This window comes from Meles meles, chromosome 17 (assembly GCF_922984935.1).
Source record: "Meles meles chromosome 17, mMelMel3.1 paternal haplotype, whole genome shotgun sequence".
Taxonomy (NCBI): domain Eukaryota; kingdom Metazoa; phylum Chordata; class Mammalia; order Carnivora; family Mustelidae; genus Meles; species Meles meles.
Window position 1 is genome coordinate 25,778,045 of NC_060082.1, and position 19,270 is coordinate 25,797,314.

The window sequence follows — 19,270 nt, forward strand, 5'->3', positions numbered from 1 at the left end:
GCCAATGGGCGCGCGGGGGGCGGGGCCGGGGGGGGTAGGGCTCCGAGCGTTTATAACAACTTGGAACGCGGCGACTTGCCGCGCGCTGTTTGTACCGCTGCGGCTTCCCCGCCCGGGTGCGGGTCGTGTACCCCGGACTCTAGCTCTCCCCGCGCAGCCGGCTCCCCCCTGCGCCCTCGTTCGCCTCCTGGTCGCCATGGAGCCGTTGGCTTTCCCCCGGCGCCCCGGCCCGGCTCCCTCGGCCGCCTCCGCCCTGACCGCCGAGCCGGCCCGGCCCCTGACCGACGGGCTCATCAAGTCGCCCAAGCCCCAGATGAAGAAGCAGGCGGTGAAGCGGCACCACCACAAGCACAACTTGCGCCACCGCTACGAGTTCCTCGAGACCCTGGGCAAGGGCACCTACGGGAAGGTGAAGAAGGCGCGGGAGAGCTCGGGGCGCTTGGTAAGTGCGACTCCCTCTCGCGGTGCTGCTGGGCGCGGGGCTTGGACCGGAGTCTCCTGCGCTCCTTGGTGGCGTGGCCAGCATTCAGCGCGCGCGCGCGTGGTGGGGGCCGGGGATGAGGCATGCGTTGGACCTGAGAACCCCAGCACTAGCCAGCTTACGAGGACTGTCCAGTTAGTGAGGCGGATGGCCGGTGCAGGGTGCAGAGAAGATGCATAGTGTCCTGTCTTGGGACGAGAAGACTCCCTACAGAAGATGAGACTTAAGTTGAATTTTGCTTGACGCATGCCATCCAAAAGAGTGGAATGGAAGAGGAAGTAAAAGGTGCCTGATCTTAGCGTGAGTTTAGTAGATGAGTGTGTGCTGGGATGAATGTGTGAGGTCCAGCTCCTCGACTTAGCTCTTATACTCTGGCAGCCCAGCCTACTGTGGGGATATGGGCTTGACATTTAGGGCCTTTCAACCTCTAAAACCGACTCCCAAGTTTCATTAGGATGGGTGTTTTTATTCTGGGAAATGTGAAACCAGGCTCTGGTGCAAAGACTACTGTGTTCCAAGATCCTTTGGGTTTGGGACCTTTTTAGAAAGATGTCCAGTTAATGTGGGGACGGAGGATGTGGGTAGTAGTAGCAATGATAGTAATCGTGATTTGTGAGAGCTTGAGCAATTTATTTTATCTCTATACTCAGTTTCCCCTTCTGTAAAACTGAAAAAAAAAGAAAAACCACAAAAAACAAACCAAACAAAACCCCACAACCACCCTCCCAAGCTGCGATGAGGATTGAATGAGGCACAAATGTGAGTTTAAGTTGATCCTGATACACAGAAGCTGCGGTAAGAACTGGTGTTTGTATCTGGAAAGGCAAATTCTGAAAGGGTAGCAAGTTTGCCAAGAGTTAGTTAACAAACATGTTTCACATGCATAAGAATCACCTGGGGTGCGTCTTTTGAAATACTTACTGTCTGGCTCCACATCCAGAGGATTTTATTCCAAAGGTCTAGGATGGGGCCAGATAACCTGCATCTTCTTAAAAGATTTTATTTATTTACTTGACAGAGAGAGCATGAGAGATCACAAGCAGGGGGAGCAGCAAAGGGAGAAGGAGAAGCAGGCTCCATGCTGAGCCATGGGGACCTCCATCCCAGGACCCTGGGATTATGACCTGAGCCAAAGGCAGATGCCTAACCGACTGAGCTATCCAGGCACCGCCCCCCACCCCCACTTCCCCTTCATGACCGGCATTTTAATAAGCTTTTGGGGGCAGGTGGTCTAGGGACTCTTTTGCAAAATTCTGTTGGGTGCTGGTTATGAGACGTGTGTGCATGTGTGTGTGTGTGTGTGTGTGTGTGTCCGCCCATGGTTTACCCTATGAGCTGCGGGAGCAGTGGCCTCCCAGATTGTTTGCTTTCTCAGTCAGTAACTGGTTTGAAATTCAAGAAGTCATTTCATTGGTGAAGGAGAGTGGATGCTAGAGAGAGGGAGTGGATTATGGCCTCATCAATAGGGCCGGGTATGTTTTTTCTGCTAGAGCCTGGCACTGTCCCCAGTCGCCTGCTGCCAGGTTACAGCTATTGGGCAATCATGTACTTCCTGGCTTTCCTTTCTTTCTCTTTCTCTAGAGTGTGAGGGCCCAGTGAGGCTCTGAGACCCCTGGAATCAGGCTTTGTCTGGGGCTTAGCTACAAAATAGCGTATGTGCCTCTTGTTGGAGGACAGACTGAGTTGGGGGGGGGGGTGGCCCAGAAACTGGGAAACTGAAATTGAAGTTGAGATCCCATCAGAATCTTGACCTGGGTGTGTGTGTGTGTGTGTGTGTGTGTGTGTGTGTGAGAGAGAGAGAGAGAGAGAGAGATCTCTTTGATTCTGGAATGAGATAAACCAGCTTTCAGTTTTCCAACCTCAGTGACTGTAGGCAGGGATTCCAGCTCTTATTACATCAGAACAGAGAGAATTCAGAAGGTACTCCCCAGCCTCCTGCCTCTCGCTGTGGGCGGGGAGCTAAGGTCAGTAGGCGCGGGGCCTGCTTTGAGCCACCCGGATCCACAGACCACCCTGTACTTTGGCTGGAAACCTGCTCAGGGTCTCCGTCCTGCTTGGAGAGTAGCTGCCTGCGGGGCTTAATGGTTTCTCCTTTCTGAAGAGGACTCCTCTTCCTCACCCCACCCCCACTCCTGCCTCTTCACTGTCCTCCCTTAAGAGAGGCTGACCTGGTGCCTCAGGATCTCCTGTGAGGGAGAGGGACATGAGAAGGCCCCTGACATCCCTCCAAATGAGCGGAGGTTGTTGGTGGGGTCTAGAGGCAGAGGGCCTGCTGGGTGACTCCCATCCCCACTCTACCTTTCTAGCCTATTTCCCCTTCCCAGCCTGCCTAGATGAGGTTAGCAGGGCCCAGATGGGACTGTCGGGAGGGAAGGGAGAGTGGGCATGACTAATGGCTACTCCAGGAGGGCATCAAAGGAAAAGCAAACATTTGCTCTGGATCTTCTCATCTCCGAGTACATTCCTAGGATCCAAATGACATTTCCTACCGTGGCTCTCCCCAGCTCCCCTGACCGCCCCTCTCGGCATAAGAAAAACACCTGCTGGGGTCCCTGGAATGCTAGAATCCACCAAAGCCTTTGGGATGGTCCACAGGGCTGGCTTCTCTCCGGGGGTGCCCTGAGCAACATTAGGGAAGTCCGAGTGGACAGTGATCTGGGACAGGGATGTTTTTGTGTCTTATATATGCTGGGCTGCTACGTGGGATGTCAGAATGTTTGACAATGACCCAGACGATCTGAGCCCTTCGTTGACAGATGGGGAAACTGAGGCCCAGAGAGACGATGGGACTTGTCCTGTGGCTGGTTAGTGGCATCCCTGCAACACAGCCTCCTAACTTGACCACCCCAGGCGGTGGATGACCAAGTCTGAGTCTTGGACGGGGAGTTGCCTTGAGCTGAGCCCGGGCTTGCCTCCCTGCGCTTTGTCATTCCAACCCTGAGCACAAGCCGCCTTTCCCAGAGCTCCAGGCAGTGCTGAGGGTGGGAAGAGTCACTGGGAATGAACTCCCTCCCCCACACATGCTGACTCTGATGAGGGATCCTGGATGAGTGAACTACACGACATTCCTGGTTTTGACCGAGTGAACTACACGACATTCCTGGTTTTGACCTCGTCGGGAAGGCTGTGGAGCCCAGAGTCAGACCATAAGGGTTCCAGTCTGCACTGTCTTGCTTACTAGCTCTGTGACCTCTTGTGTATCTCTGTTTCCTCCTCTGTCAGTGAAGGGTCGGACCATAGAGGGGGCCTTATGATAATTCCTACCGTGTGGGGCTCTCAGAGGATGACGGAAGATGATATCGGTCAAGTGCTCAGCACAGGAACTGACACATAGTGTTATTATCCCAGCAGGGCTGGCTTTGACTCCAGGCCCAGCCCTCTCCTAGGGGACCCCATCCTGGGTCTGTGCTGCCTCGAGCAAGAGAATGGGTTGTGCTGCGCTTCCCTAAGCCAAACCACTTTGGTCTTTGCTTTGTTCAAAGTCCTAGTCTCTCCTTCGGCCCCTGCTCCAGAGAACGGCTCCCTCTGGCCAGGAGCCAAAGGCCTCTTCTCTGTGACGCTGCCCTCCCAGGCCCGACTACACCTGCCTGCTCAGCAGCAGGGAGGGAGGCTCCGGCTGCAGGCGACTCTTGTCCTTGGGCTGTGGCCAAACCACACAGGAGGGCTGGGCAGGGAAGCGCCTTGCCCGGCAACCTGGCAGAGTGGGCAGGAGGGTGGCAAGGAGGGGGTGGGCACAGCCTGGGGCTTAGGGGAGGCAGCTCAGGCTCCCCTCATTCCCAGAGCCCATTCCACCTCTCTGCCTGGGTCTCTGGCGGGCTTGGTGGGCTGGTGAGCCACCCCCAGACCCCTCCCCACTCTGCCCAGGCTAACCCAGGCCAGCCTAACCTCTCCTCCGTTATCTAAATGGGTCATCCTCCAGCTCCTTGCCCCGCCTCCCAGATGGCAGCTGCTCCGTGAAAGGCGGGAGAGGAGTCAAGGATCTTGGCTCCGACTCCTGGTGATAGCTATGACCGGAGATGCCCAGCTTGCACCCTGTCTCCTGGGACCTGAAACCAGCCCCTCTGGATGTTCTTTTTCTAAGACCTTTCCGCCATGGTCTCCTGAGTCCAGATTATTCCTCATCTGAGTTCCTGCAGGAGAGGCAGCATCTAACCAATTGCGCCCCCAACACCCATGTCCCTGGTGTGTTTGTGGACCTCTAAGTATGATGAGTGCCTGGAGGTACTGCCCCAAGGCAGGGGCTGGGGCCTTCCCTTCTCCGAGATGGGAGGCAGGGAGCCCAAGGCAGGGCAAGGCACCTGCAAGGAACTTTGGTCTCCTGATGCGGCAGCTTCTGCAGACCACACCCTTCCATCTTGGTTCTGTGTCATGGAACCTTGGAAGTCAGAGGACCTTTCTGGGCCTCAGTGCTTCTTCCATTTGCAAAAGGGGACGGGGGATTAGTCCTGCCGTCTTTGCAAAATGGGCCAGCATCTATAGACTTTTGCCCAAGCAGGTTAACAGGGACATAGCACAGGGCCTCCGAACAAGCTCATTCCAACCAATCCTTGGCCAGCATCCTTCTGGCAGAGTAGCCCGTGACCTACTTCTGAAGAAGATCAGCAGAAAATGCTGGAGTTTGGAAGGGAGATTAGAGGTCTTGATGTACACATTTGTGAATGGTTCTTTTTTTTCTGGCCTTTGCACAAACCTTTCTCTCTGCCTATAAGGCCCTTTATGTCCTTCCCCAGCCTACCCCCTTTGGCTTGGCAAACCCCACTCATCCTTCGAGAACTCCTGGAGCCGCTGGGCAGTCAGAGACATCAACTGTCCTGTTCATCACAGTAGATTTAATTGCCAGTCCTTCCACTGGACTGGAGGGCCTTGGTGCAGGGACTGTCCATTTTTTTGTCTAAATCTCCAACACCTAGCATAACACCGGGCACATAGTAGGTGTTCAGCGGGTGTTTGAAGAATAAATGCCCTTTCATTTTTCGGATGAGGACATCAAAACCAGCCACACCAGTTAACCAGATCATTTAAGTGGCTTGTCTCGCATTGCATGGTTCCATGGGGACAAATAAGAATCAGGTACCTGCTCTCTTGACACCCACTCCACTGACCTGGCATTCACACTTCTATTATCATGTAATTGTCTTGCTTGGGTGTCCTGCCCCACTGAGTAGGGGGGCCATAAAACCCACCACCTGAACTCAGGTCCTTTTACTTTGGAGAGTAAAAGGGGTTCTATTTTTTTTTTTTTTAATTAGGGTAAGCTTTTTTTTTTTTTCAAGATTTTATTTATTTAGGGTTAGAGAGTGAGAGAGTGCAGGAGTTGGGGGGAGGGAGGGAGGGAGAGAGAATCTCAGGCAGACTCCCTGATGAGCACAGAGCCCAAGGCGGGGCTCGATCTCACGACCCAGCCGTCATGACCTGAGCCAAAATCCAGAGTTGGATGCCTAAGGAACTGAGCCACCCAGATGGCCCTAGAAGGGCTCTATTAATAATTATGCCTGGATGAACTAGGATTCTCTAGGCGTGTGGCCTTCCTACCTCTGGGAGGTCCATTCAGCTTACTGCTCCCCTCCTCCTTGGCTCTACTTAGGGTATTTTAATTTTAGACAATGTTTGCTCAACTAGCATAGGAGAACAAAGGTCCCTCAAATCAGTCCTGTCACTGAAGGTGGCTTTCCACCATACCTGGGATGAAGGACAGAAAATCTTTTTTTTTTTTTTTAAGATTTTATTTATTTGACAGAGACAGAGGGAGAGATCACAAACAGGCAGAGAGGCAGGCAGAGAGAGAGGGGGAAGCAGGCTCCCTGCTGAGCAGAGAGCCCGATGCGGGGTCTCGATCCCAGGACTCTGGGACCACAACCTGGACCAAAGGCAGAGGCTCAACCCATTGAGCCGCCCAGGCGCCCCAGGACAGAAAATCTTATCTGGGTAGCCATCCTATCGGTCAGGAGATCAGTCCAGTGACTTAGCCAGTAACTACAGATTTCTGATTTGTGCTCACCGGTAAGCAGCTGTTGAGTGCTTTCTGTATGTCGGGCGCCTTCTAGACCCCAGCTATTTCTCTGTCTCCTTTACTTGGACAGACCAGCCAGCAGATGGTGAGGGGCCCATCCTGTGGGGCAGGAATAGGTTGGGGAACCGTGGACCGGGCCCCCAGGGCAGTGACACATCGTTCTTCTTGTATGTCACCCCGCTTGGAGGCTAGCGGAGGCCGGCTGGCAGAACTTGTTAGCTTCATAGGAAGTGCCCACCAGCTGTGGTCTTCCAGGACCTCATGCGGCTAACTGGAGGTGGGGAGGGTGTCGGCCGGGGGAGGGTCCTTGATCTAGTTCCCTGAGGCCAGAACGGAAGTTTGCAGGAAGGTGGACCAGTTCACTGAGATTCACCGAGGTTCACTGAGGTTTACCAATCCCGTCGAGGAATCCTAGGCTTCCAGAGTTGAAAGAAACGGATCTCAGGGTTCAACATTTGTACGCTCTACTGGCCTGGAGACTTCTAGCATGACTTAAACCCTCTTTTTGGAACCTCCTTTCTCTTAGGCCTTGTCTTTATGAGACCCCCCCACCAAGCCCGTGATGATTCATCTCCTTGCTGTATAGGTTTGTGCATACGCCGTTATAATATGCCTAATTTTTGTATATATGTGCACCTTAAACTCGCAACTCTTTCTGTTTCATTATCTAGATATGTGACTTATATATGGTCTTTTTTTTTTTTTTTTACTACCTATTAACACAAGGTTTATGGCTCTTTATTGGAAGAGCTCATAGGACTTTATCTATTGTCTGATTTTTAAAGCAAAGAATTCTAGAAAAGAACGAGTCTGTAACGTCTCCCCTTCAGGGAGAGGAAGAGGTGTGGAGAGAGGGGTGCGCAGGATCCGTGCAGCAAGTCGAAGGAGGATTGAAACCCTTTCCTCCGCATCCCCACCCCCCTGTCCAATTCTAAGCTGGAGATTTTTCTGCTTAGCTCATTGGGGTGGTTTGGAGCAGAAGGGGGGACAGTCCGTGAAGAAAGCCCCTGAGGGGCCGCCCCCACCCCTGTCCCGCCCTGGCCCCTGCAGCTGTAGCGTGGGCCTCTCCAGCATCTTGGGAAGAAGGCTCCATGGTGACAGGTCCCTCCTGCTGCCATTGTCCTCCCTGCCCTGCTCCGGGAGGGCACAGGAGCTGGGCCTCCCCTCTTTCAAGGATGCAGCTCCAGGGGAGGAGCGGGGCGGAGGGCACGCCATCCCTGGCCCGTTGCCGGGGCGACCGGGCTGGCCATTGTGCGCAGCTCCCCTTATGGGATTAAGGCTGTTCCGCATTCTTGTCCGATGGGGAGCACTGCCCGTCCCAGCTAGCCGGAAGCCATTGTCTGCCTCCAGAGCCCTGTGAAAGGGTGGATTAGAGGCCCCTCCCCTGGAGCTGTGGTCTCCTTTTGAACCTTGAGGGGAGGCCAATCCTCCTGGGACGTGGAATGAGGAGCCGTGGAATGAGAAGCTGGTTTCCCTCAGTCTGGGCCTTCACATTTGGGCATAACAGGACCGCCTCCCCTGAAGAGGAAGTCTTGAGTTTACCGTTCGTGTCTGACCGGCCCTGTGGCACCCCACCCGGCCCCCACCCATCTCCTCAGGGCACCCCCAAACCCCGCATGTGTAGGGCTGGTCCCCCGCCTCAGAGCCAGAAAGCACTTCACAGGGCTTGGTTCAGCCTATGGTTGTGCAGAAAGGACAACCGAGGCTCTGAAAGGGGGTGGGACTTGCTCCCGGGGACAGCGACAGAGCCCGCAGGAGGAGGACCCCCAGGTCCCCTGCCTCTCCCCCAGGCTGGGGAAGGGACCTTGTCACTTTCCTCTTTCTGTCCCCCTGGCTGCTCAGTGGGACGGGGCAGAGAAAGCAGAGGTTCCTCAGGCTCTAAGAGTTCTGCTTACTGGCCTGGCATCTTGGCACTGCTTTCATTTCCTGTCGCCTCACCCCACCCTTCCTGAACCCACCGCACTTACCAGCCCCTCCCCCACCATCCTTATATGGTATTTTCACCTTTGCAGAGGAGACAGCAAAGCCCAGGGGACTCTCACTGTCTGGTTGTTTGTTTGTTGCTAGGAGAGGAACATTCCTTACCTAGACTGAAGGGACTGGTATGGGTTTTTTTGATATTTTTTGTGTGTGTGTGGTTAAAAATATACATAACGTATAGTTTACCATTTTCCCCATTTTAAAGGTACAATTCAGTGACCTATTAGGTACATTCACGATGCCATGCAAACATCCACACCCCCCATTTGCAAGATCTTTCATCACCCCACACAGGAGCTCTGAACCCATGAAACAATAGCTCCCCACCCCTCCACCTCCCCCACCCCCACCCTGGGAGTCGCTGTTCCACTTTCTGCCCATGCATTTGTCTATTCTGGTTACCTCCTAGATGGAAAATCAGACAGGGGCGCCTGGGTGGCTCAGTGGGTTAAGCTCCTGCCTTCGGCTCAGGTCATGATCCCAGGGGCTTCCTGCTCCTCGGGGAGTCTGCTTCTCTCTCTGCCCCTCCCCCTGGTTGTGCTCCCTTTCCCTCTCTCTCAAATAAATAAATTAAATCTTTAGGGGGAAAAAAACAAGGAGAATCGTCCATCTGTACTTGTGTGTCCGGCTTCTTTCACTTAGCATAATGTTTTCAAAGTTCATTCCTGTTTTTGCCGGTTTGTCACTGCACGACCTTGAGCGGGTCACTTCACCTCTCCGTGGACCCTTTTCCTCACCTGTCAGTGAGGACCGCTTTCTGGGCCTCCCTCCTCAGGTGGTTGGGAAGGCCGGTGCCTTCATAACGAGGTGACAGATGCTTGCTCAGGGCCCCTGTGTGGCATCAGGGATCCAGTCCTGAGCAAAACCAGGCCGACCCTTGTCCTCACGGTGTCATATGGTAGGTTTGCTTTCTAAGTCATAAAGCATTGGTCTTACAGATGCAGGATGTACCTTCCTTGTTCGTCTGCGGACTCTGAATAAGGTCACCGGCCCATACTCCTTCCTGCTGTGTGGACTTAACCTAACCCGGGTGCTCTCCAGCCTCTCTGTCACCTATCTGGGCATGGGACGGAGTGGCTGCTCTGGGTGCACGTAGCACCCACAGGCGGCCAGGGGGGATACCTTTACCTGCCAGAGCCTTCTCCTCAGGCTCCCGCACTCTCTGTTCCCAGGTGGCCATCAAGTCCATCCGGAAAGACAAAATCAAAGACGAGCAAGACCTCATGCACATTCGGCGAGAGACTGAGATCATGTCATCACTCAACCACCCCCACATCATCGCCATCCATGAAGGTACAGGGGCAGGGCAGCGAGGCAGAGTGTGTGGATGGGTGCGTGCATGCGTGCGCGGATGTGTGTGTGTGTGTGCGTGCGTAGGAGCAGTCAGGACAGAGAACACAAAGAAGTGAAAAAGACACAGGCTTTAGAGTTGGACAGAAGGTGGATTGGAAGCCCAGCTGTAGGACTTTGGGCAACTAGTTTAATTCGGCTCTGGGCAGGCCTCTGTTCCTCATTTGTCAAACGGGCCCGTCCCACCTACGTCACAGGAGAGCTGCAAAGATGAAATTAAATGTCACTGAGGATTCAGCTCATGGGAGGAACTCAACAGACTGTAGTCTTTCTTGTTGTCATTGTTAGGGTTTCCATAATGGAACACTACCTCCCCAACCCAGTGAGAGCCCCAGCATCCTGGGGGAGGCTGGTGCGCACACAGACCTGTACCTGTCTCAGGTCCCGACAGCCAGGCCTCCTACAGTCTGCCCGCGACTCTGAATCATTCCTGCCATGGGGCTGGCTCCCACCTTTCCTCATCTTCCTTAGGTTCCTTTTTCTCTGACATCAGTGTCGCCTTCCCACCCCACCGGCTCTGTTCCCTGTGACCCAGACAACAAAGTGAGCAAGAGAGGGTGACGAGGGAGAGAGGGGGAGCCTACTCCTACCCACACTCGTCTGCTTCCAGCCTTTACATAATATCAGTGAGATGGGAAACCAGGCATAGCGGTAGCCCCAGGAGGGAGGGGAGGAGGCCTGTGGCTTTGCCCTCTGTCTGAATATTCCTGGTGGGAAGTAAGGGAGAAGTCTTTCTTGGGTTCTGTCCATAGGAAGACCAAGGGCAGAGTCACTGACATGGCCCCATGGCCAGAGCTCCACAAGGAGCCCAGGCAAGTGGCTGAGAAGGCTAATTGTAGCTCTTTGTATTTCCCCCAGGGAAGAGTGGGTAGATGACAGAGTGTCGGTTAAGCCAGGTTGAGCTTGGTGATTGGGCAGAGAGAGTGACTTCTCCCCTGCACCCATCCCTCCAAGCTACATCTGGGATCTGAGTCTTGAAGCTTAGGATGTGGATTCTCCCACCCCTCAGATTCCATGATTGTAGGCAGGGATGTCCCAGTTACTGTGGGACAGGCAGTTCCCCCCTCCCCAACCATTCCCAGCCTGCCCCAGTGCTCAGGAGATACGGACTAGGGGGAAGGCTCCGGTTTTAGGAAACGAGCAGCTCTCCAGAATGTACCCTGGCTGGCTCTTCATGGCACAAAGGTGGCATGCATCCCTACAGACATCTGGAGGACCACAGGAGTAGGGTCTCACTTGGGTACCCCCCAGGAGACGGGGCCACTATGGGTTGGGACCGCTTGCCCATGTGGGAGAGGGGAAGAGCTCAGTCCTCCTGGCCCTGTGTCCAGTCACCTGGCACCTGGGATTCCTTGGGAAGAAGCTGCGTCTCTCAGCTCCTTCTCCCAGGCTAGACAGCAGCAGCTCTGGGGCTGGCTCAGCAAGACAGACTCCTATGGCAATGTCACGGACACACGTGCTCGGATGCACACCCGGCCAGTTTGACGAACCAGTCCTTCCCTACGTTTCCAGGCAGCTGGAGCCAGGAGAAGGGTGAGAGGCATGTGAGCTGGAATGGGCTCATTGCCAGGAAGTCGAAGAGGCTGAGGGTACCAGATCTCTAGATCAGCCTTCCTTGGTACCATATAGTTTACAACACGTTCATGTACCTTTATCTCTCCTCGGACCCTGGAGGCAAATGTTATGATGCGTGTTGTTTTCCAAGTTCATGCACGAGGGTGCTGATTATAAATCAAGCACTGGGCACTATTTGTCAAGTGCCTGCTGCTATGTTGGACCCCAAGCCTGGCTTGCTCAGCCAGCCCCAGAGTTCTCGCTGACTTCTATTGATGTCTTCCCCGGCCCTGTGAGCTTACCATTGTATCTCTTCAGATGAGCAAATGGAGACACACTGGTTAAATAACTTGCCAGGGTCACCTGGCTAGTGAGTAAGGGGGCCAGGATTCAAACCCCAAACCTGAATTCCTACTGGTGTATCTGGACAAAGTTGACCCACCGTCCCCAAGCACAAAGTAGCAGATTCTGAACCAGAGAACATGACTTGTCATTCTCATCCGTTGATGTCCCTGCCTTCCTGGGAATTTGCAGGCTGGTCTTAAGGATCCTCAAAAGGCTGGGGCGCCTGGTTGGCTTAGTCGGTTAAGCATCGCACTCCTGATTTGGGTTCAGGTCATGATCTCAGGGGCATGGGATCAAGTCCCGTGTCTGGCTCCACGCTCAGCACGGAGTCTGCTTGTCCCTCTCGCTCCTCTGCTCCTCCCCTCGTGCTCGCTCTCTCAAATAGATAGACAGATAGAAAGAATCCTTAAAAGCCTGGACTTCCAAAGAGAGAGAGGATAAGCCAGTTCCCTTGGCCTCGCCTCGTGGCTCCCAGAAGATGATGGGAGCTTCAGCAGCTGTTCCTGCCCTTACTTGCCCCTGCCCCTACTTGCCCCTGCCCCACCCCGCGAGCAGATAGCCCTGCAGAAACATCCTGTCGGTCTTGGGCGGGGGGGGGGGGGGGGGGGGGGGGGGGGGGGGGGGGGAGCGGATTGTGTGCCCCCCCCCCGGGAGCACTGCACTCTGGAATGGCCTGAAGTCCCCACCTTGCTCTGCTGCAGTGTTTGAGAACAGCAGCAAGATTGTGATCGTCATGGAGTACGCCAGCCGGGGCGACCTGTACGACTACATCAGCGAGCGGCCGCGGCTCAGCGAGCAGGACGCCCGCCATTTCTTCCGACAGATCGTCTCCGCCGTGCACTACTGCCACCTGGTGAGCCGCCCCCCCCCCCCCCCCGCCAGCTCTCTTCCGAGGGGGTCCCTGGGGTTCTGGGACTGTCCAGGATCCCACAGGGAGACAAACAGAGGCAAAACTCATCTGGACTTTGGGCGCTGGGGATGTTGGCATCTCTGGCTGTGGCTCTTAGGGGTAGAAGGTTCTGTGATCCGTGGTCCTGTGTTCCAACGAGATGGGCATTCCCAGCCTACCCATGCTGCCCCAACGGGGCCCCCTTTGTGTTGACCTCACTCTCCAGACTAGGCCTTCATGTCCTCCTGTCCCTCTTGGAGACCTCCCTCTGACCCCCTTTCCTCCCTCCATCTTTCAGAATGGGGTTGTCCACCGGGATCTCAAGCTGGAGAACATCCTCTTAGATGCCAATGGAAATATTAAGGTGAGGCCCTCTTCTTTGTTTCCCGCAGCTCCCTACCCCACCCAGCCTTTCTGCCCTGTTTCCTCACCAAGTGTCTGTCCCTAAGCGTGCAGGGATTCTAGAAGCTCAGGTTTAGATGTGGTACCCGTAGGGAACTCAGCCATCATCCTTTCCAGTACCTTGTTCTGTGGATGAAAACCCTAGGCTTCAAGATAAGGGGTGACTTACCCAAGGTCCCATGGCAAGGGAGTGGTTGCATCTGGGCTAGAACGAAGGTCTGCTGATTCCCCGGCCAGTGCTCTTGACGTAACCGACTGATAGGAGCCTGGATCTAGGGTCAACTTTTGCATGCAAGCTGGGGCCTGGCAGGGAGAGAGGGCCACGGCCTGAGTTCTCCCCACCTGCCTGTGCATGCAAACACACACACACACACACACACACACACACACACACACAATCTGCTACCATCTGGTAGCCCTTTGGCACTTGCCTCCATAGACCAAGCACCCCAGCACCGGCGTTCTGCTTCCTGCAGCTGCCGAATTCCCACGCCTACATAGTTAAGCTGAGGTCTGAGAGGTGCCGGTGGCTTCAGCTCAGAGCTCAGGGCTGGCAGGGGGACATAACCGGGGCTGTCCCCTGCAGGTGCCTGGCCGGGCTCTGACTCTGCAGTAGGACACTCCTCAGACTCTTCCTGAACCCAACACACAGTCCCTCCCCTTCAGTGGCCCTTGAACCCATGCCCTGCAGTCCCCTGACACTGAGTTTATTCCCCTTACCCAGCCAGTTCCCGGAGCAGGTGGGGCTTTCTTTGATGCTAAGCAGGGGGAGGGGAGCCAGAGCCAGGAAACTCACAGAACCAGACAGGCACGAAGAACTTTCCCGTCTCAACCAATCATCTGCCTCTTTATGGGCTTCAAATGGTAACTGCTTGATAAGAGGCCAATAAAGCCATAAACAAGGAGCCAGAGTTTCACAAACAGCCCCTCCCCACCCTGGGCGCACACAGCGCTCTGCTGGGGGCGAAGAGGTGGGGAGCAGCAGGCCATTGGCCTCTGCTTCTGTCTGAGGATAGTTGGGAGAACGGGGCTCTCTGGGGAGTGAGAAGATGGGCTTGGGGCCCCTCAAGCCCTCAGTATCAGATGGTTCAGGGAATGCTGAAAGAAGATTCCTTCTTCTGGGCTCTAACCACAACCCTGATCTTTGTTCTGACGTCACCATTGCATCTTAGCTATACCAGGTGACCCCAGGTCCCTTCCACTGCATTCCTGCCCAGCTATGGGCAGAGATGAGCCCTTTGACGGGAAGGGCCAGCCAATCCTTGCCCGGTAAATCCTTAATGGGGCTGGCTGGCTTCTGAGGGCCGTGGTGTTGGCATGAGAAGGCGATACTCTCCCTACATCTGGTCGACCCCTCCTTCAGTCACTAGTGTCGGTTGAGTCCCATCCGTGGGTCCCGCCTGTGCTGAGAGCTGCAGGAAGGGTGGGGGCAGAAGGAGATGAACCCAGGGAAGGTGTCGACACAGTAATGTGAGGAGGCAGACTGATGACCGCTGGAAACCGTGGGCGTTGCGGGAAAAGGAGGTCTTAGGAGAGGTGGGCTTGCTAGCTCAGGAGGATGTTTCTAGGCAGAAGAGGGCATCCCTGGAGTGGGGTCCAGCATGAGCAAAGGAGCCCGGGGAATAGGGAGGACCCTGGAGCCTCCACACGCCCAGGCGTTCCTCACTGATCCAACCTCCTGCGAGGGCCTGGGTTCCCCTGGGATCTGGAGAGGGGCGGGCTGAGAGCTGCAGAACATTCCAGGCCTTGGCATGACCCCTGCCTGTGCTTGACCCGCTCTCGCAGATCGCGGACTTTGGGTTGTCCAACCTCTACCACCACGGCAAGTTCCTGCAGACGTTCTGCGGGAGCCCCCTGTATGCCTCGCCTGAGATCGTCAATGGGAAGCCCTACACGGGCCCCGAGGTGAGTGTCCGCTCTCCGCCTGCAGCCTGCCTCCGCCACTGCCCTGTGCCTCTAGATTTTCTGAGAGAGGTGGGCTGGCTTTCCAGTTCTTCCCCCCTTCAGAGCACAGAACTCCACCCCCACCCTTCACACACAAAAGTAGGGACTAGCCAGGTCCTAGTGGGAGCAGCAGAAACCGGGTTAAGAACTTAAGCCTGCTGGCTCCCACCCCCACCCCCCCATCTGGTTTTGTGCCTCCTCACCTTCCTAGTTGCTGTTCTCTTTCCTGGCATCCGTCCAGGTTCCCTGGAAAGGTGGGCTTTCTCTCCACCACCCCATCCTGCCTGGAAGGGATGACCTCACCCCTGCTCTCGTTTGTGGCCGCCCCTCCTATGGGCAGAGGATGGACAACACCTTTCTTTCTGAACTTTAGTCCCTCTACAACATCACCATCCTTACTCCTGGGTCCTAGAGGGAGGTGGTTCTTGGATGCCCCGGCACCCTGAGCTCTCCAGAGTGTACCCCTTTCTTCTCTGGAGTTGCTGGATGCCCTCCAGCCTGTGACATCCAGGCATCCTTGTTGACCCTCCTTCTCTCTCTCTCTCCGTCCCTAGGTGGACAGCTGGTCCTTGGGTGTCCTTCTGTACATCCTGGTGCACGGCACCATGCCCTTTGATGGGCAGGACCATAAGACATTGGTGAGACAGATCAGCAGCGGGTCCTACCGGGAGCCGCCTAAACCTTCCGGTGAGTGAGAGGCCCGCGTGCCATCCTCCAGGCCCCTAGGGTCCTTTCCTATTCCTGAGGCAGGCGCCAGCCAGGGGCAGGGAAGGGAAGAGGCCTACCCCCTACCTGCTGTCTGCTCTCTGCCTCCAGGGTCTGTGACTCGGAGAGAGAAGGGGCACCCCTGCTCTCCAGTGCATAGAGCAAGGCTGAAGAAGGGGCCCTGGTCCTGAGGGGCCGAGGGATGGAAGAAGAAAAGGGCCGTCAGTCCCAGGGGGCTGGAGGCTATGGGGAGCCGGCAGGGCTGTGGGGTGTGTGTGGAGCCCCGGTAGGACCGGACACATCTGACCCGGAGGTGTGCAGTCTCAGCGCAGATTGGGGTGAACCGCTGAGAGGGGCTGCAAGGGGCCTATTCTCGTGGCTGCCAGTCTGAGGCCCCCGTCTCCTGTCTTCCAGATGCCTGCGGCCTGATCCGGTGGCTGTTAATGGTGAACCCCACCCGCCGGGCCACTCTGGAGGATGTGGCCAGTCACTGGTGGGTCAACTGGGGCTATGCCACCCGTGTGGGGGAACAGGAGGCTGTACGCGAGGGAGGGCACGACAGCGGCGACTCCGGCCGGGCCTCCATGGCTGACTGGCTCCGGCGGTCCTCCCGCCCACTCCTGGAGAACGGGGCCAAGGTCTGCAGCTTCTTCAAGCAGCACGCGCCTGGAGGCGGGAGCGTCGCCCCCAGCCTGGAACGCCAGCATTCCCTGAAGAAGTCCCGCAAGGAGAACGACATGGCCCAGTCTCTCCAGGGGGACCCGGCGGACGACCCCGCCCTTCGCCCTGCCAGGGGCAACCTCAAGCTGCCCAAGGGCATTCTCAAGAAGAAGCCACTGCCCTCACTGGAAGGGGCCAGGGAAGAGCCTGAGCCCAGCCCAGGCGCTGCAGACCTGGGCCAGGCTCCCCCGCTGCTCCCCAGGAAGGGCATCCTCAAGAAGTCTCGGCAGCGGGAATCCGGCTACTACTCCTCCCCTGAGCCCAGTGAGTCTGGGGAGCTCCTGGATGCGGGGGACGTGTTCGTGAGTGGGGACTCCGAGGAGCAGAAGCGCCCCCAAACCTCAGGACTGCCCCTCCATCGCAAAGGCATCCTCAAACACAACGGCAAGTTCTCCTGTGCCGCCCTAGAACTCCCAACCCCCAGCACCTTCGGCTCCTTGGATGAACTGGCATCCTCCTCTCGCCCTCTGGCCCGGGCCAGCCGCCCCTCAGGGGCTATTAGTGAGGATAGCATCCTGTCCTCTGAGTCATTCGACCAGCTGGACTTGCCTGAACGGCTCCCCGAGCCCCTGCTGCGGGGCTGCGTGTCTGTGGACAACCTCATGGGGCTTGAGGAGCCTCCCCCAGAGGGCCCTGGAAGCAGGGGCCTGAGGCGCTGGTGGCAGGACCCCCTGGGGGACAGCTGCTTTTCCCTGACCGGCTGCCAGGAGGTGACAGAGGCCTACCGCCAGGCCCTGGGGGTCTGCTCAAAGCTCAGCTGAAGGGGGGCGGGGGGTGGGCACTGCCCTGCCCTGGGCAGGTTCTAAAATGCAGCCGGGTGCACCCTGAGGGGGGACTGCAGCATCCCCAGCCTCCCAAGACCAGCCTCCTGGCCAGGAAGGCTGAGGTGGTTTGCGGTGGAGCCCTAGAGAGGGCTGGATGGGAAGTGGGCGCATCGAGGGTCCAGGTCCTCAGCCCTGTGGAACGAGAAGACAGTAGAGGGGAAGCTGGTAGAGAGGAGAGGAAGGCCTGGGGCCAGTCCAGGTGACCCCCCTTCCTGTCACATGGTAGGGACACGGATGGCAGGAAAGAGCACTCTCAGCCTGTCTCCTTCCCTGAAATGTTTTGTGCATGGTGACTTCCTGCCAAGGGTGGGGGATGGAAACTCTTCCCGTATAGGTCCCATCCCCACCTGCCCCTGAAACTGGAATGTGGCAACCCTCATGTGCCCGGGGTGTCCTGGGAATGGTCTCCTAGGGGGTACCCTTCCTTATTTATCTCCGGAGTAAGAGGCCACAACCTCCATCTCCTCAAAGGTTCTCTCCCCTTTCCCATCCTCCAAACCCGGCCCAAGCCTCCCGGAGTCGCTGCTAGGAATCTGAAAGACTTGAAAAGGCTCAGGCTGCTGCTATTGGACTTCATCTCACAGGGCCCAGACTCCCCGGGACCCCACCTTGGACCTCGAGGACTCTAACTTCTCTGGCCTCCAAGCTGCTCCTGCTACTGAGAATGGCTCTGGGCTTTCCGGACCCTGGAATGCCCTTATTTATTTTTATGTGTTCAGCTCTCTGTCTTTGGAAAAAAACGGAATCTAGCTGTTTTCAATAATGTGAATACTATGCTCTGGGAAAATCCACTGTGACGTCTACGTTTTGTGAACAGGGAGACCTGTCACGATGATTCCCTGCTGATCATGGAAGGGAGTTGGGTATCAAGCCACGTGTCCCACTGCGCGGTTTGTGGAGGGGGGCGTCCCCTGCTCCCTCGCTCCACACCCTGACTCTGTCTACCTGATGCTCCCTCTTCCTTCCTCTGTGGCCAAAAGGAACTACTCCATTAAAAACCAGAACGGTGATTGGAAAATAGCCTCTGTTCTGTTTGGGCAGGTGGTGGGCAAGACTTTGGGCCTCCTCTTAACCCACACTCCCCCTGGGCTGCCACAGGAGGGAACTGGAGCACCTGCTTCATTAAAAAAAAAAACAAGACACAACCACCACAAAAGCCCAGCTCTTAGCTTCCAGAGGCTCCCGTGAAACAGCCCTCCGCCGTTCTGGCCCGTTAAGCGCACAGGCGGGGAAGCCCAGGACGGACGTGCCCGGTTTGCCCTTCCTGCCCGCAGCGCAAAAGGAAGAGCGGGGTGTGGATTCTGCAGCCCGTCCCCACCCTCCCTCATCTCCCACCCCTCCCCCGCCGTCTCTGGTCCCCGCAGCTTGAAGACACCCGCTCCACCTTTATTCTCTCCCACCAAAGAAATCCCCTTTCCTCCAGCTGCTACCCCTCCGGCCCCTCGCAGCCCGCCTCCTCCAGGAAGTAAAGAATGCTTGGAATGCCCCCCCTCGTCGGCCGGCCCTCTCAGCCCCCTGCAGAGCATTCCCCAAACGCCAGCTCCATTGAGAAACTCCCAGGCTCCGAGGGCCAGGATGAAAGGGAGGATAAGGACAAAGGGCAGGCCGGCAGCCGGCTGGCACTGGCTTCAAGCGGGCTCCTTCCCCTGGCCCTCCCCGCAGCGGGCGGGCGTTCACTGGCCCCTGGAATGTCCCCAGTCCGAGTCAGCCCCATAGCACACCTGTCCTCCTGCCAGACCTCTATGCCTGCCAGGGAGCAGCATCTGGGCCTCCGCTGCTCCTCCCGGCAGCTGGGGGGGCAGGCACGGTTGCGGGCTGTGGGGAAGAAGGGAAGCCAGGTCACGGGGTCAAGATGCGAGAGCAAATTAGAAGTCGCACCGGCTACCCCTGGGGTGCTGCCGTTGGTATCTTGGAGGTCTGGAAAAACAGGGAGTCTTTACCCTCAAGAAGCATCGAGCTCTGCTGTGAAGTTGGCTGGGCTCACTTACTCCTTCAGCTCTGGAGTCTAGCCCTGTTTGGGTGCCAAGCTCCGTGGAAGACTAAGCCAATGGCTGTGTCCCCAGTAC

At 56.5% G+C, this 19,270-nt stretch overlaps 1 protein-coding gene across 1 annotated transcript; it reads left to right on the top strand.

Annotated features, from left to right (window-relative positions):
• On the top strand, positions 1–18,234 carry NUAK2 (NUAK family kinase 2). Its single transcript, XM_045983539.1, has 7 exons — positions 1–442; positions 9,644–9,764; positions 12,422–12,573; positions 12,908–12,973; positions 14,797–14,916; positions 15,510–15,642; positions 16,075–18,234. The coding sequence occupies exons 1-7, from the start codon at positions 5–7 to the stop codon at positions 17,139–17,141; spliced, it is 2,097 nt and encodes a 698-aa protein (XP_045839495.1). The 5' UTR covers positions 1–4; the 3' UTR covers positions 17,142–18,234.
• Positions 18,235–19,270: the final 1,036 nt, after the last annotated feature.

Coding starts and splice junctions, on each gene's coding strand:
- NUAK2 (XM_045983539.1), top strand. CDS start 5: ATGGGCGCGCGGGGGGCGGGGCCGGGGGGGGTAGGGCTCCGAGCGTTT. Junction 9,765..12,421: donor CATCATCGCCATCCATGAAG/GTACAGGGGCAG, acceptor GCTCTGCTGCAG/TGTTTGAGAACAGCAGCAAG. Junction 15,643..16,074: donor GGAGCCGCCTAAACCTTCCG/GTGAGTGAGAGG, acceptor CCTGTCTTCCAG/ATGCCTGCGGCCTGATCCGG.